Source organism: Salmo salar, chromosome ssa09, assembly GCF_905237065.1.
Source record: "Salmo salar chromosome ssa09, Ssal_v3.1, whole genome shotgun sequence".
Lineage (NCBI taxonomy): Eukaryota > Metazoa > Chordata > Actinopteri > Salmoniformes > Salmonidae > Salmo > Salmo salar.
Window position 1 is genome coordinate 58,757,086 of NC_059450.1, and position 17,560 is coordinate 58,774,645.

General features: G+C 40.9%; 2 protein-coding genes across 2 annotated transcripts in view; both read left to right on the forward strand.

The window, feature by feature from the left end:
- The window catches only part of LOC106611533 (short transient receptor potential channel 3), a 98,881-nt gene extending 95,450 nt beyond the window's left edge, over window positions 1-3,431 (forward strand). The window contains exons 12-13 of the mRNA XM_045723839.1: window positions 2,499-2,574; window positions 2,932-3,431. Of these exons, the coding sequence (XP_045579795.1) occupies window positions 2,499-2,574; window positions 2,932-3,083 (228 nt within the window). The 3' untranslated portion in view covers window positions 3,084-3,431. The remainder of the gene's footprint in view (window positions 1-2,498; window positions 2,575-2,931) is intronic.
- A 10,067-nt stretch (window positions 3,432-13,498) lies between these two features.
- Window positions 13,499-16,701, forward strand: LOC106611534 (glutathione S-transferase P). The gene is made up of 7 exons (XM_014211826.2): window positions 13,499-13,653; window positions 13,915-13,947; window positions 14,562-14,668; window positions 15,314-15,401; window positions 15,493-15,596; window positions 16,041-16,142; window positions 16,274-16,701. Coding segments are annotated over exons 1-7 (624 nt in total). The 5' UTR covers window positions 13,499-13,652; the 3' UTR covers window positions 16,463-16,701.
- The last annotated feature ends 859 nt before the right edge of the window (window positions 16,702-17,560 follow it).

The following is a 17,560-nucleotide window of genomic DNA, read 5'->3' on the forward strand; positions in this document are numbered from 1 at the left end:
CAAACTTGGTGGGTGTCAAAATAGCTAGCCATGATGGCCGGGCTATCTACTCAGAATATTGCAAAATGTGCTTTCACCAAAAAGCTATTTTAAAATCGGACACCGCGATTGCATAAAGGAGTTCTGTATCTATAATTCTTAAAATAATTGTTATGTTTTTTGTCAACGTTTATCGTGAGTAATTTAGTAAATTCACCGGAAGTTTTCGGTGGGTATGCTAGTTCTGAACAAAACATTCTAATGTAAAAAGCTGGTTTTTGATATAAATATGAACTTGATTAACCTGTTGGGGGTAGGGGGCAGTATTGACACGGCCGGATAAAAAACGTACCCGATTAAATCTGGTTACTACTCCTGCCCAGTAACTAGAATATGCATATAATTATTGGCTTTGGATAGAAAACCCCCTAAAGTTTCTAAAACTGTTTGAATGGTGTCTGTGAGTATAACAGAACTCATATGGCAGGCAAAAACCTGAGAAGATTCCTTACAGGAAGTGCCCTCTCTGACAAGATCTTGTTCTTCTTGTCTCTGTTCATTGAAGACTGAGGATCTTTGCTGTAATGTGACACTTCCTACGGGCTCCCATCGGCTCTCAGAGCCCGGGAAAAAGCTGAATGATATCGAGGCAGCCCCAGGCTGAAACACATTATCGCTTTTGGCAAGTGGCCGATCAGAGGACAATGGGCTTAGGCGCGTTCACGAGTCGACCCCATGCTTTATTTTCTTTCGTCTGTTTACCTAAATGCAGATTCCCGGTTGGAATATTATCGCTTTTTTACGAGAAAAATGGCATAAAAATTGATTTTAAACAGCGGTTGACATGCTTCGAAGTACGGTAATGGAATATTTAGAAAAAAAATTGTCACGAAATGCGCCATGCTCGTCACCCTTCTTTTTCCCTTTCGGATAGTGTCTTGAACGCACGAACAAAACGCCGCTATTTGGATAAAACAATGGATTATTTGGGACCAAACCAACATTTGTTATTGAAGTAGAAGTCCTGGGAGTGCATTCTGACGAAGAACACCAAAGGTAATTACATTTTTCTTATAGTAAATCTGACTTTGGTGAGTGCTAAACTTGCTGGGTGTCTAAATAGCTAGCCCTGTGATGCCGGGCTATCTACTTAGAATATTGCAAAATGTGCTTTCACCAAAAACCTATTTTAAAATCGGACATATCGAGTGCATAGAGGAGTTCTGTATCTATAATTCTTAAAATAATTGTTATGCATTTTGTGAACGTTTATCGTGAGTAATTTAGTACATTTTTAGTAAATTCACCGGAAGTTTGCGGGGGGGTATGCTAGTTCTGAACGTCACATGCTAATGTAAAAAGCTGGTTTTTGATATAAATATGAACTTGATTGAACAAAACATGCATGTATTGTGTAACATAATGTCCTAGGTGTGTCATCTGATGAAGATCATCAAAGGTTAGTGCTGCATTTAGCTGTCTTCTGGGTTTTTGTGACATTATATGCTAGCTTGAAAAATGGGTGTCTGATTATTTCTGGCTGGGTACTCTGCTGACATAATCTAATGTTTTGCTTTCGTTGTAAAGCCTTTTTGAAATCGGACAGTGTGGTTAGATTAACGAGAGTCTTCTCTTTAAAATGGTGTAAAATAGTCATATGTTTGAGAAATTGAAGTAATAGCATTTCTAAGATATTTGAATAAGGCGCCACGGGATTCCACTGGCTGTTACGTAGGTGCGACGAAATCGTCCCACTGGCCCTAGAGAAGTTAAACAAAACATGCATGTATTGTGTAACATAATGTCCTATGTGTGTCATCTGATGAAGATCATCAAATGTTAGTGCTGCATTTAGCTGTGGTTTTGGTTTTTGTGACATATATGCTTGCTTGAAAAATGGGTGTGTGATTATTTCTGGCTGGGTACTCTCCTGACATAATCGAATGTTTTGCTTTCGTTGTAAAGCCTTTTTGAAATCGGACAATGTGGTTAGATAAAGGAGAGTCATGTCTTTAAAATGGTGTAAAATAGTCATATGTTTGAAAAATTGAAGTTTTTGCATTTTTGAGGTATTTGTAATTCGCGCCACTCTATGCCGTTGGATATTGGTGAGGCGTTCCGCTAGCGGAACATCTGTCCCTAACAGGTTTTAATTATGATGCTTTGGGAAACAGCTCAGAGTTTTAACGATGCTCATACAAAGGTTCTAACAATGAACTTAGCCTTACGATGCTTTTGGGAGACCGGGTCTTGGTTAGACTGTTTCAACTTATCTAGAAGGATGAGTGACTGTAACTGTGTACTGTTTTGGCAGAGTGAATGTACAAACACTTGCCACACACACAAGAGACTCACAATAAACCACCCCCTTCAAGCCAACTCTCGTTTGGCTTCAGTCATGGCTGCTGCATTTGTTAATGACCAAGCTGAAAAACAAGGCCAAATCAGGAAGTTTAGCCCCACTATAACATAACAGCATATAGACCTACATTTTTTAAAATGTTCCTTCCTTGTTACAGCAAATCATGAAGCGACTCATCAAACGCTATGTTTTGAAAGCACAAGTGGACAAAGAAAACGATGAGGTCAATGAAGGTAAAGTTGCATCTTCACTTTTACTTTGAAGTACTTCATCAGAAATAGTCTGAGAATCTTTTGCGGTGTTACACAATGCATAAAATTAACAATTCTCAGGGGTAGAAAGAGGCCTATAAACTGCAAATTCCACAGGGTTCCCATTGGTGTTTGAAGCTCAAATAAACCGTGCTAACTGCATTGTGTACAGTATATATGTTGAATTATGAAGAGTGCATCAGTTCAACATTGTCATGCAGTGAATATTTCAGTAAATATTTCATTTGAGAACCCTTTAACAGAATTCTTCAATACATACAACTTGAATGGACCTCATATATTATTTCTGTTATGACCTCACATTATGTTACTTTGCAGGTGAACTGAAAGAAATCAAGCAGGACATCTCCAGTTTACGTTACGAACTCCTGGAAGACAAGTCTCAGGCTACAGAGGAGCTGTCCTTGCTTATCCAGAAACTGAGTGACAAACTGAACCTAGGCCCTACTACACGCTTGCCCTACAAGTGACCCGCAGATGCGGAAGTGCGACATCGGCGGATGCGGTGGATTGAGATGCATCCAATGCAAAAAAGCAGTTGCAGTATTTTATGCAACAAATAGTGGTATAGTCTCTGTTGAGACATACACTTTAGGCCAGGGCTATCAAACTCGTGCACTAATGTCATTGTGATGTTTCTTTTTTTTAACTGAAATCCATCTAGTTGCAAAGCACCTTTATTTTCTACATAAACACTGGTCTTGTTGGTCTTAGTGCTTTGGCTATTTTGCAGGATTCTAGAAATGTTATGTTTTAGAAGTGTCCAGCCCTGGTCCTGGAGTGTGTAAATGTGAATACAGGCTATTTCCCTCACTCAACTTTTTTCATTCAACTTTTTCACCCCGGAGGTTTTATCTGGACATGGTTCGTCAGGACTTCAAACAGCCGAAGCTAAGTAACATTAACATGATGCCTTCTAATTGCAGTCGTTGTACTTATAATATACAGGAGAACGATCGCCTTACGGCAAGGATAGCTGTGCTGCAAGCCCAGCTTCAGACGCGATCGTTAGGCAAGGGTAATTTCAGTGTAGGAAAGGATGAAACAGCGTCTGTGCCACCAGTAAGTACAGATAGTAACGTCAGTATAAACCCCCTCGCACGGTCCCCGCAGCCGGACAACTTTCTCATGGCTTCTGGAGGGAAACGCTGTAGGAATGCTCAACCGGTGTCGCTTATTCAGCCGACAGAAACTTTCAACCGGTTCTCCCCATTAAGCGAGTCGGAGTCGGAGGCCGAGATTTCTCTGGTCTCTACTCCTCCCGTTGTGGGGTCTGAGACGCCGACGGCTCCCACCATTAGCTCTGACAAATTGAAAACCCTAGTCATTGGCGACTCCATTACCCGCAGTATTAGACTTAAAACTAATCATCCAGCGATCATACACTGTTTACCAGGGGGCAGGGCTACCGACGTTAAGGCTAATCTAAAGACGGTGCTGGCTAAAGCTAAAACTGGCGAGTGTAGAGAGTATAGAGATATTGTTATCCACGTCGGCACCAACGATGTTAGGATGAAACAGTCAGAGGTCACCAAGCGCAACATAGCTTCAGCGTGTAAATCAGCTAGAAAGATGTGTCGGCATCGATTAATTGTCTCTGGCCCCCTCCTAGTTAGGGGGAGTGATGAGCTCTACAGCAGAGTCTCACAACTCAATCGCTGGTTGAAAACTGTTTTCTGCCCCTCCCAAAAGATAGAATTTGTAGATAATTGGCCCTCTTTCTGGGACTCACCCACAAACAGGACCAAGCCTGGCCTGTTGAGGAGTGACGGACTCCATCCTAGCTGGAGGGGTGCTCTCATCTTATCTACGAACATAGACAGGGCTCTAACTCCTCTAGGTCCACAATGAAATAGGGTGCAGGCCAGGCAGCAGGCTGTTAGCCAGCCTGCCAGCTTAGTGGAGTCTGCCACTAGCACAGTCAGCATAGTCAGCTCAGCTATCTCCATTGAGACCGTGTCTGTGCCTCGATCTAGGTTGGGCAAAATTAAAAATGGCGGTGTTCGCTTTAGCAATCTCACTAGTATAAAGACCTCCTCCATTCCTGCCATTATTGAAAGAGATTGTGATACCTCACATCTCAAAATTGGGTTACTTAATGTTAGATCCCTCACTTCCAAGGCAGTTATAGTCAATGAACTAATCACTGATAATAATCTTGATGTGATTGGCCTGACTGAAACATGGCTTAAGCCTGATGAATTTACTGTGTTAAATGAGGCCTCACCCCCTGGTTACACTAGTGACCATACCCCCCGTGCATCCGGCAAAGGCGGAGGTGTTGCTAACATTTACGATAGCAAATTTCAATTTACAAAAAAAAAACAATGACGTTTTCGTCTTTTGAGCTTCTAGTCATGAAATCTATGCAGCCTACTCAATCACTTTTTATAGCTACTGTTTACAGGCCTCCTGGGCCATATGCAGTGTTCCTCACTGAGTTCCCTGAATTCCTATCGGATCTTGTAGTCATAGCAGATAATATTCTAATTTTTGGTGACTTTAACTTTCACATGGAAAAGTCCACAGACCCACTCCAAAAGGCTTTCGGAGCCATCATCGACTCAGTGGGTTTTGTCCAACATGTCTCTGGACCTACTCACTGCCACAGTCATACTCTGGACCTAGTTTTGTCCCATGGAATAAATGTTGTGGATCTAAATGTTTTTCCTCATAATCCTGGACTATCGGACCACCATTTTATTACGTTTGCAATTGCAACAAATAATCTGCTCAGACCCCAACCAAAGAGCATTAAAAGTCGTGCTATAAATTCTCAGACAACCCAAAGATTCCTTGATGCCCTTCCAGACTGCCTCTGCCTACCCAAGGACATCAGAGGACAAAAATCAGTTAACCACCTAACCGAGGAACTCAATTTAACCTTGCGCAATACCCTAGATGCAGTTGCACCCCTAAAAACTAAAAACATCTGTCATAAGAAACTAGCTCCCTGGTATACAGAAAATACACGAGCTCTGAAGCAAGCTTCCAGAAAATTGGAACGGAAATGGCGCCACACCAAACTGGAAGTCTTCCGACTAGCTTGGAAAGACAGTACCGTGCAGTATCGAAGAGCCCTCACTGCTGCTCGATCATCCTATTTTTCCAACTTAATTGAGGAAAATAAGAACAATCCGAAATTTCTTTTTGATACTGTCACAAAGCTAACTAAAAAGCAGCCTTCGCAAATGGAGGATGGCTTTCACTTCAGCAGTAATACATTTCTGAACTTCTTTGAGGAAAAGATCATGATCATTAGAAAGCAAATTACAGACTCCTCTTTAAATCTGGGTATTCCTCCAAAGCTCCATTGTCCTGAGTCTACACAACTCTGCCAGGACCTAGGATCAAGGGAGATACTAAAGTGTTTTAGTACTATATCTCTTGACGCAATGATGAAAATAATCATGGCCTCCAAACCCTCAAGCTGCATACTGGACCCTATTCCAACTAAACTACTGAAAGAGCTGCTTCCTGTGCTTGGCCCTCCTATGTTGAACATAATAAACGGTTCTCTATCCACCGGATGTGTACCAAGCTCACTAAAAGTGGCAGTAATAAAGCCTCTCTTGAAAAAGCCGAATCTTGATCCAGAAATTATAAAAAACTATCGGCCTATATCGAATCTTCCATTCCTCTCAAAAATTTTAGAAAAAGCTGTTGCACAGCAACTCGCTGCCTTCCTGAAGACAAACAATGTATACGAAACGCTTCAGTCTGGTTTTAGACCCCATCATAGCACTGAGACTGCACTTGTGAAGGTGGTAAATGACCTTTTAATGATGTCAGACCGAGGCTCTGCATCTGTCCTCGTGCTCCTAGATCTTAGTGCCGCTTTTGATACCATCGATCACCACATTCTTTTGGAGAGATTGGAAACCCAAATTGGTCTACATGGACAAGTTCTGGCCTGGTTTAGATCTTATCTGTCGGAAAGATATCAGTTTGTCTCTGTGAATGGTTTGTCCTCTGACAAATCAATTGTACATTTCGGTGTTCCTCAAGGTTCCGTTTTAGGACCACTATTGTTTTCACTATATATTTTACCTCTTGGGGATGTTATTCGAAAACATAATGTTAAATTTCACTGCTATGCGGACGACACACAGCTGTACATTTCAATGAAACATGGTGAAGCCCCAAAATTGCCCTCGCTAGAAGCCTGTGTTTCACACATAAAGAAGTGGATGGCTGCAAACTTTCTACTTTTAAACTCGGACAAAACAGAGATGCTTGTTCTAGGTCGCAAGAAACAAAGAGATCTTCTGTTGAATCTGACAATTAATCTGGATGGTTGTACAGTTGTCTCAAATAAAACTGTGAAGGACCTCGGCGTTACTCTGGACCCTGATCTCTCTTTTGAAGAACATATCAAGACTGTTTCAAGGACAGCTTTTTTCCATCTACGTAACATTGCAAAAATCAGAAATTTTCTGTCCAAAAATGACGCAGAAAAATTAATCCATGCTTTTGTTACTTCTAGGCTGGACTACTGCAATGCTCTACTTTCCGGCTACCCGGATAAAGCACTAAATAAACTTCAGTTAGTGCTAAATACGGCTGCTAGAATCCTGACTAGAACCAAAAAATGTGATCATATTACTCCAGTGCTAGCCTCCCTACACTGGCTTCCTGTTAAGGCAAGGGCTGATTTCAAGGTTTTACTGCTAACCTACAAAGCATTACATGGGCTTGCTCCTACCTATCTTTCCGATTTGGTCCTGCCGTACATACCTACACGTACGCTACGGTCACAAGACGCAGGCCTCCTAATTGTCCCTAGAATTTCTAAGCAAACGGCTGGAGGTAGGGCTTTCTCCTATAGAGCTCCATTTTTATGGAATGGTCTGCCTACCAATGTGAGCTACTGGTGTTCTTCCATGCCGTCCATGGGAGGGGTGTGTCACTTGAGTGGGTTGAGTCACTGACTTGTTCTTCCTTTTCTGGGTTGACGCCCCCCCCTTGGGTTGTGCCATGGCGGAGATCGTTGTGGGCTATACTCGGCCTTGTCTTAGGACGGTAAGTTGGTGGTTGGAGACATCCCTCTAGTGGTGTGGGGGCTGTGCCTTGGCAAAGTGGGTGGGGTTATATCCTGCCTGTTTGGCCCTGTCCGGGGGTATCATCGGATGGGGCCACAGTGTCTTCTGATCCCTCCTGTCTCAGCCTCCAGTATTTATGCTGCAGTAGTTTATGTGTCGGGGGGCTAGGGTCAGTCTGTTACATCTGGAGTATTTCTCTTGTCCTGTGTGTATTTAAACATGCTCTCTCTAATTCTCTCTTTCCCTCTTTCTGTCTTTCTCTCGGAGGACCTGAGCCCTATGACCATGCCTCAGGACTACCTGGTATGATGACTCCTTGCTGTCCCCAGTCCACCTGGCCGTGCTGCTGCTCCAGTTTCAACTGTTCTGCCTGCGGCTATGGAACCCTGACCTGTTCACCGGACGTGCTTGTTGCACCCTCGACAACTACTATGATTATTATTATTTGACCATGCTGGTCATTTATGAACATTTTAACATCTTGACCATGTTCTGTTATAATATCCACCCTGCACAGCCAGAAGAGGACTGGCCACCCCTCATAGCCTGGTTCCTCTCTAGGTTTCTTCCTAGGTTTTTGGCCTTTCTAGGGAGTTTTTCCTAGGGAGTTTTTCCTAGCCACCGTGCTTCTTTCACATGCTTTGCTTGCTGTTTGGGGTTTTAGGCTGGGTTTCTGTACAGCACTTTGAGAATATCAGCTGATGTACGAAGGGCTATATAAAAATAAATTTGATTTGATTTTGACATTGCCACCTTATTTGATTGAGGTCCTTGTGTGAGTCAACCTATTTTCTCTCTGTAGCGTAGCCCTGGTGTAAAATTGTGGATAGAAAGTGGAATATTGCCTCTCCGGGTCCAGGGTTGGTTTACACCTGCACTTAAGCATTTATTGGTATGATAAATATCTTTAGATTTCCTTAATAACCTATGCAGGATATTTAATTATCTTTGTCCGATAACCATTTTGTAATTATACTAGGGAACAGAAACATGCATTTGATTCCATATTGTATTTGATAGAAAGTCTTTCCTTAGGATGTTCTTAGACACTGTAAAGAATGTTTTTTCTAACTCAATAACTGTAGCATTTCAGTTATAATATTTGTATGCATACAGTTGAAGTCGGAAGTTTACATACACCTAAGCCAAATACATTTAAACTCAGTTTTTCACAATTCCTGACATTTAATCAGAGAGAAAATTCCCTGTCTTAGGTCATTTAGGATCACCACTTCATTTTAAGAATGGGAAATGTCAGAATAATAGTAGAGAGAATGATTTATTTCAGCTTTTATTTCTTTCATCACATTCCCAGTGGGTCAGAAGTTTACATACACTCAATATTAGTATTTGGTAGCATTGCCTTTAAATTGTTTAACTTGGGTCAAATGTTTCGGGTAGCCTTCCACAAGCTTCCCACAATAAGTTGGGTGAATTTTAGCCCATTACTCCTGACAGAGCTGGTGAACCTGAGTCAGATTTTGTAGGCCTCCTTGCTCGCACATGCTTTTTCAGTTCTGCCCACAAACTTTCTATAGGATTGAGGTCACACTCCACTGGCTTCCAGTTGAAGCTCGCATCTGCTACAAGACCATGGTGCTTGCCTACGGAGATGTGAGGGGAACGGCACCTCCGTACCTTCAGGCGCTGATCAGTCCCTACACCCAAAGAAGGGCACTGCATTCATCCACCTCTGGCCTGCTCGCCTCCCTACCTCTGCGGAAGCACAGTTCCCGCTCAGCCCAGTCAAAACTGTTCGCTGCTCTGGCACCCCAATGGTGGAACACGCTCCCTCACGACGCCAGGACAGCGGAGTCAATCACCACCTTCCGGAGACACCTGAAACCCCACCTCTTTAAGGAATACCTGAGATAGGATTAAGTAATCCTTCTAACCCCCCCCCCCCAAAAAAAGATATAGATGTACTATTGTAAAGTGGTTGTTCCACTGGATATCATAAGGTGAATGCACCAATTTGTAAGTCGCTCTGGATAAGAGCGTCTGCTAAATTACGTAAATGTAAATGCCTTTGTGATGGCCACTCCAATACCTTGACTTTGTTGTCCTTAAGGCATTTTGCCACAACTTTGGAAGTATGCTTGGGGTCATTGTCCATTTGGAAGACCCATTTGTGACCAAGCTTTAACTTCCTGACTGATGTCTTGAGATTTTGCTTAAATATATCCACATAATTGTCCTTCCTCATGATGCCATCTATTTTGTGAAGTGCACCAGTCCCTCCTGCAGCAAAGCACCCCCTCACAACATGATGCTGCCACCCCCGTGCTTCACAGTTGGGATGGTGTTCTTCGGCTTGCAAGCATCCCCCTTTTTCCTCCAAACATTATGATGGTCATCATGGCCAAACAGTTCTATTTTTGTTTCATCAGACCAGAGGACATTTCTCCAAAAAGTCTGATCTTTGACCCCATGTGCAGTTGCAAACTGTATTCTTGCTTTTTTATGGTGGTTTTGGAGCAGTGGCTTCTTCCTTGCTGAGCGGCCTTTCAGGTTATGTCGATATAGGACTCGTTTTACTGTGGATATAGATACGTTTGTACCTGTTTCCTCCAGCATCTTCACAAGGTCCTTTGCTGTTGTTCTGGGATTGATTTGCACTTTTCGCAACAAAGTACGTTCATCTCTAGGAGACAGAATGCTTCTCCTTCCTGAGCGGAATGACGGCTGCGTGGTCCCATGGTGTGTATACTTACGTACTATTGTTTGTACAGATTAACGTGGTACCTTCAGGCGTTTGGAAATTGCTCCCAAGGATGAACCAGACTTGTGGAGGTCTACGCCTGTTTTTCTGAGGTCTTGGCTGATTTCTTTTGATTTTCAAGCAAAGATGCACTTGAGATAGGTAGGCCTTGAGATACATCCACAGGTACACCTCCAATTGACTCAAATTATGTCAATTAGCCTATCAGAAGCTTCTAAAGCCATGACATTTTCTGGAATCTTCCAAGCTGTTTAAAGGCACAGTAAACTTCTGACCCACTGGAATTGTGATACAGTGAATTATAAGTGAAATAATCTGTCTGTAAACAATTGTTGGAAAAATTACTTGTGTCATGCATAAAGTAGATGTCCTAACCGACTTGCCAAAACTATAGTTTATTAACAAGAAATTTGAGGATAGGTTGAAAAACAAGTTTTAATGACTCCAACCTAAGTGTATGTAAACATTCGACTTCAACTGTATATGAAAATCCATAGCTGCTGTGTTATAAAGAAGGCTTGAGATAAGCAATGGAAAACCTCATACAATATATCTTATATATACAGTATGTAATATTTAAATGTGCAATATTATCAAAGAGTGATTTCTTGTAGGCCTCTCCACTAGTTTTGGATAGATGCACCAACTATTTTGTGGGGAAAAGCTGGCATCATTATTTTTTGGTTACAGCAGGGTATTTTTTTTTACATTTAACTTATGCATTTTCATATATCCATATGTATGACTTTATTTTGATGGTTCTAATTACATAATTGTAGAATGAGATGATCTAGAAATGATATGGTGATGCATATTTTTAACCTGTTTTCTATTTAAAATTCCTTTGGGAAAAAAGCAGAGTTGGAATGATTTTGTTGTATGTTTTGTCATAAGTAAATGTAACACTAAGGTATTAGGTAGATTTGGGACCAGGCAAAGCACTATGTAAAATACACTCTCCTCCTCTTTTAGCACAAACAAAAGATGAGAAAACAAATATTGTTTAATACAAATCCAACATATTTCATGTTTTATTACAATCCTGTTTAGTCATGAGTGTATGTGTAATACTAAGATATTAGGTAGCAAAGCCCTTATATCAAGTATAAACCTGGTAGTGGAGCGTCACCATGAGGGAAACATTCAAGACGTTCAATAGCACACAGTGGGATCCTTGCAAATAGTCTTTCTAAGCTAGAGGGCAGTGGTGTGCTATAGAAGATTGGGATTTAGGTCCCAAATCTATCAATTGCAGATAAAAGGGTTCACTCAGACCGTTTACGCTGTATTTTAAGGATAGTCGTTGTTTCACGTCAATAACCAATAACAATGTCTACAAGGGAAGAAGAAGAGGAAGAAGTGGAATTGTTTCAGGCGTTTTAATGTGATTAAAGTAGCTACCCAGTGAAAATCTCATTTTTAAAAGTTATTCTTTTAACTCATATCCAAATTATGTTGACTCACCCTATACTCATTTTTGTGGCCAAAGCATACATTGGAGAAAAAAACACAAAAAAAACCCACCTCAAACTTAAGAATGCTTGTTATTTCCTCATAGAACATGATGTCATATTCATGAGGAGGATGGGCTGGCCAATCAGCGGTCTAGAGGAGGATTAGCTGGCCAATCAGTGGTCTACTTGCGTTCATATTTTTAATGACCAGTATATGCCCAAACCATTCTGTTGTTGGGATACACCCACACCATTCCAAAACAGAAAAGCTATTGTAAGTAATTAAAGGTCATATTTCATAGAAATCTGTAAACACTGGGCAGGTACTTTAACATGTCCAATACAGCATAAATATTATTTTATCATCAGATACCTGTACATAAATTGAACAAAAATATAAACACAACATGCAAAAATGTCAAAGATTTGAATGAGTTTCAGTTCATATAAGGAAATCAGTCAATTTAAATAAATACATGTAGCCATAATCTATTGATTTCACATGACTGGGAATACAGATATGCATCTGTTGGTAACAAATGTCTTAGGGTGTGGATCAGAAATCCAGTCAGTATCTGGTGTGACCATCATTTGCCTCATGCAGCACAACATATCTCCTTTGCATAGAGTTGATCAGGCTGTTGATTGTAGCCTGTGGAATGTTGTCCCACTCTTCTTCAGTTGCTGTGTGAAGTTGCTGGATATTGATGGGAACTGGAAAATGCTGTCGTACACGTCAATCCAGAGCCTCCCAAACATGCTCAATGGGTGACATGTCTGGTGAGTATGTAGGCCATGGAAAAACTGGGACATTTTCAGCTTCCAGGAATTGTGTACAGATCCTTGCGACATGGGGCCGTGCATTATCATGCTGAAACGTAAGGTGATGGCGGTGGATAAATGGCACGACAATGGGCCTCAGGATCTCGTCACGATATCTCTGTGTATTCAATACCCTGGTGAGGACAACGAGCATGTAAATGAGCCTCCCTGAGACAGTTTCTGACAGTTTATGCAGAAATTCTTAAGTTGTGCAAACCCACAGTTTCATCAGTTGTCAGGTTGGCTGGCCTCAGATGATCCCACAGGTGAAGAAGCCAGATGGGGAGTTCCTGGGCTGGCGTGTTTACACATTGTTTGCGGTTGTGAGTCCAGTTGGATGTACTGTCAAATTCTGAAAAAATATGTTTATGGTAGAGAAATGAACATTACATTCTCTGGCAACAGCTCTGGTGGATATTCCTGGAGTCAGCATGCCAATTGCCACACTCCCTCAACACTTGAGACTTCTGTGGCATTGTGTTGTGTGACAAAACTGCACATTTTAGAGTGGCCTTTTATTGTCCCCAGCACAAGGTGCATCTGTGTAATGCTCATACTGTTTAATCAGTTTCTTGATATGCCACACCTGTCAGGTGGATGGATTATCTTGACCAAGGATAAATGCTCACTAACAGGGATGTAAACAAACTTGTGCAAAACATTTTAGCAAAATAAACTTTTTGTCCACATGGAACATTTCTGGGATCTTTTATTTCAGCTCATGGAACATGGAACAAACACTGTTCAGTATATATCATCATGACTCAGCCAAAACAGTTGACTTTCTGCTTTCTGGCAGGTCTAACTGGTTCATTGGCTGGGGGAACACCTTTAATTCTAATACATAACCCACTCTCCTCCCATTTTTAAAACTTGAACGTGCAAGTCATATTGCAAAACCAACAAAGGTGTATATAAGGCCAATACACAGAGGAGAGTAGGTATTGCATTTTGCGTTAACACACTACTTTGCTCTACAAACCACAGCTGATAGCAGAGAGTAAGTGAATGCACAGCAAAACCTTTAATCTGCTCTTCTTGCCTGTTTAGTTATGGACTATGGTTGATTTGTATAAAAAGGGTAGAAAACATGTACATTCAATTTATTTCTGCAAGTGCTGCTGGATATTCTGAAGTAGGAAACTGACAATAAAGAACATTGACTTTGTACTGCACACTTCAGAGAACTAACTGTAGTGTGCAGAGCCTTTAATTTTCTGTCTTTCGTACTAATAATTATTGTTTTTTGTTTTCTCTTTAGTGTCTCTCACACTCACATATTTTCCAGTCCGAGGTATTGTATGTTGACCTGATCAATGTTCCATCAATGTTGAACTTTTCAGTTTTTAGAATGGACAGCTATTGAAGTGCAAAATACTGTAGCCAACATTTACCCTGGTTGTCAGTCTGTTTCTGCTCTCTTGCCAACACCTTATGGAATTTTCATGCCAAACTTGGCTATTGAAGTAGACTTTTTATGGAGTTAAAAACGTGATTTACCTGTGTTTTTTTATATAGATAATTTTATCATTTTAATTTAAAACAATCACGGTAAGGTACTTAATTGTTACCCAGAAATGATTTGCTATTGAGATAAAAATGGCTACATTGGACCTTTTAACCTTTTCTTTTAAACACAGAAACTATTATTGATATAGAGTTTGCTTATTAAACAGTAAATTGCATTTTGCCCTTAACTTTCTTTATAACCTTGTTGTAAGAACCAGACATTTTGTCAGGCACTACTAGGGTTTCATTTGGTAGAGATTAGGCGCGCTCACACTGCACCTTAGCTCAGGGCTAAGAACGATGCAGTGTGAAAAGGCCAATCCTTTTTCCTGTGCTGTAGAATTTAGAATTAGAATACAATATATTTGAATAGGATCTCTATGGTCTGTGCTATAACAGGTCGTGCTGAGGTCATCCGGGTGATGCTCAAAGACCAAGGGGCAGAGTTTGATGAGAAGGTCATCACCATGGAGATGTGGAAGGAGGGCACTCTCAAAGCCAGCTGTGTGAGTAACCCGGTAACCAGTGTACCATAGTCAAGTTATGTTATTGCATTTCACATCACTTTTACATGCAGACAAAAATGTCTTAGTTAATTCAGGGGTTGGTGGGGAGGGAGTAACCTTCGGAAAAAAAAAAAAAGTACTTTAAAAAAGTGAATAAATGAGTATTCTTGGCTGAATGTTTACTGAAACACCGTCGACAATGTTCTTCTAAAAAGGCGGTTTAGATAGCAACTGAGCAAACATGACACTGGTAACCCGAGCTTCTAAGCAACATTACCCATGTGGGCCTTACAGAGACGGAGAGAGCCCCTAACAAGTTCTATAGGGGGAGGTTGGATGCAAGATCAGCCAAACGGAACTTGATAAACATATCAATAGAAAACATACCTACCACAAATACTGTCTTTATAAAAAGCACACTCTGTGCCTTATGCATAGCTCACAAGGTGTTGTTCATGCACTTATAATGCATTATGAAGAGGGTATTCATAGGAGGTGTTACCAAAACATCATCTCAGAATCATGAATTTGAATCATGACGTTTAGATGCTAAGTGATTCAGGACATGACAAATCACAATTATGTTTTTTGACAGAGGATTAGAAGTGAATTGTTGATCATTTTTCCTTTGCTTTTTGTTCACAGTTGTTTGGTCAGCTCCCTATATTTCAAGACGGTGACCTCACTTTGTACCAGACCAATGCAATAAGGAGACATCTCGCACGGAAACTTGGTAAATGGAGAACAAACAGAAAATCCTGCTTGCAACATAATGAAATTCATATTGACTCACCCAATATGTCTTGATCAATTCTCTGCTCCAGGACTTTATGGCAAAGACCAGAGGGAGGCTGCTCTCATTGACATGATGGATGAAGCCATTCAAGATCTCCTAAACAAATACATAAAACTGATGTTCGAGAAAGATGTAAGTGTTCAAATGTAGGGTAAATGTAACCAATTTGATCTAAACCCATCGTCTCCCTCATAATACAGATCTGTTGCTGGATCTTAGTTTGACCAGTTTTGTCACAGTAGTAAAATAATCCTGCAGTAGGAGGATTTGATTATTCTCAAAAACGTTTTTACAGAAATGTGTTTTGTTAGGCTACAGTAGGCATTTGTTTACGTGAGAGATCTAGTGAGAGACAGATAACTGTTTATGTTACTACTAGGGCACTTATAATTTCCTGCAGAGCAGGAAAATTCTCTGCGACAACAGTGATCAAATGAATATACTATATGTATATCATAGTATAGTAGTAGTATAGTATTGACTGTAGGAAGAATTGCCACTTACCTACTGTAACTGCAATGCAAGTTTGATTAGATTGAGTCCCAAAATGATTAATAATGATATTTGGTTCCCCAGGACTCCGGTAAAGAAAGGTACCTTAAGGCACTGCCAACAGATCTCAAGCCCTTCGAGAAAACCCTGTCCAGCAATAAAGGAAGCTTTCTGGTTGGCGACAAGGTACATTTATTTATGTTTTCTCATTATCATCAAAGACGTCAACTGGCATATACTGTACATGGGGGTAGAGGTAAGGGGTTAGGGGTTGTTTTGGACCTGGACTTCTCATGCTCTCTTCCTCTCTCTGGCAGATCTCCTTAGCCGACTACGCCCTGGTGCTCCTGCTGATCCACCACCAAGTCCTCAGCCCCCCCTGCCTGGATGCCTTCCCCTCCCTCCAGAGCTACCTGAAGAGGCTGTGTGCCCGACCCAACCTGCATGCTTACCTTCATAGCGACGACTTCAAGAACAGACCCATCATTCCTGGAAATAGAGCCTAAAGTCCTTATGGCCCTAGTCCTCTTATCGTACCTCAGTATTAAATCATATCTAAAATGCCACAATATGTATACATTCAACCAGAATGGATCACGTTGAGTTGTAATTTGGCTGTATATTGAGTACTGTGTGTCTTGGTGGAGTAGGTCTCTGTCTGTTTGTGCCTGGTATCAGTGCTACCCGCTTGCAGCGAGGAGTGTTAAAAATGATGTTATTGTTTAATAAAGTACATTTGCATATACATCGAATTTTCGCTATTGTTTTGTGTGTCGAAAATATTGGCAGATATAATACCCCTGAGGCTGTGGTCTATCAGATATATTGTAATGGCTAGGTAGTTTTCCAGCCACCTTCTCCCAGCCACCTTCTGACAATATATCCAATATACCATGCCCTCCTGGGCTTCATTGCTTAAATATTTTACATCTAATATTTTCCTTTTAGAATAAGTGATAGTGGATCTTATTGACACTTGTAGAAACAATTGACTAAAACATTGTCTCAAGTATTCTATTACAAACAGCAGCTCAACTTACATACAGTGAAGAGCCAAATGTGCAAGTCATGGTTGTTGTCAGGTGTCAAGTTAAGAAAGAGTGTGAGGGGACAATGTATAGGGAAGGAGGATCAGGTTTGGTATTTGCAGTCATATATAGCGAGCATTTATACTGAACAAAAATACAAACGCAACATGCAAAGTGTTGTCCCATATTTCATGAGCTGAAATAAAAGATCCCAGAAATGTTCCATACACACAAAAAGCATATATCTCTCAAATGTTGTGCACACATTTGTTTACATCCCTGTTACTGAGCATAATACCTTTGCCAAGATAATCCATCCACCTGACAGGTGTGGCATATCAAGAAGCTGATTAAACAGCATGATCATTACACAGGTGCACCTTGTGCTGGGGACAATAAGAGGCCACTATAAAATGTGCAGTTTTGTCACACAACACAATGCCACAGATTTCTTACGTTTTGAGGGAGTGTGGCATTGGCATGCTGACTGCAGGAATGTCCAACAGAGCTATTAACAGAGAATGTAATGTTAATTTCTCTACCATAAACCACCTCTAATGTCATTTTAGAGGATTT

Bases quoted from the DNA above. Each gene is read 5' to 3' on its own strand.
- LOC106611534 (XM_014211826.2), top strand. The intron at 13,948-14,561 runs GTATTGTATGTT...GTGCTATAACAG, and splicing joins CACATATTTTCCAGTCCGAG to GTCGTGCTGAGGTCATCCGG. The intron at 16,143-16,273 runs GTACATTTATTT...TCTCTCTGGCAG, and splicing joins GCTTTCTGGTTGGCGACAAG to ATCTCCTTAGCCGACTACGC.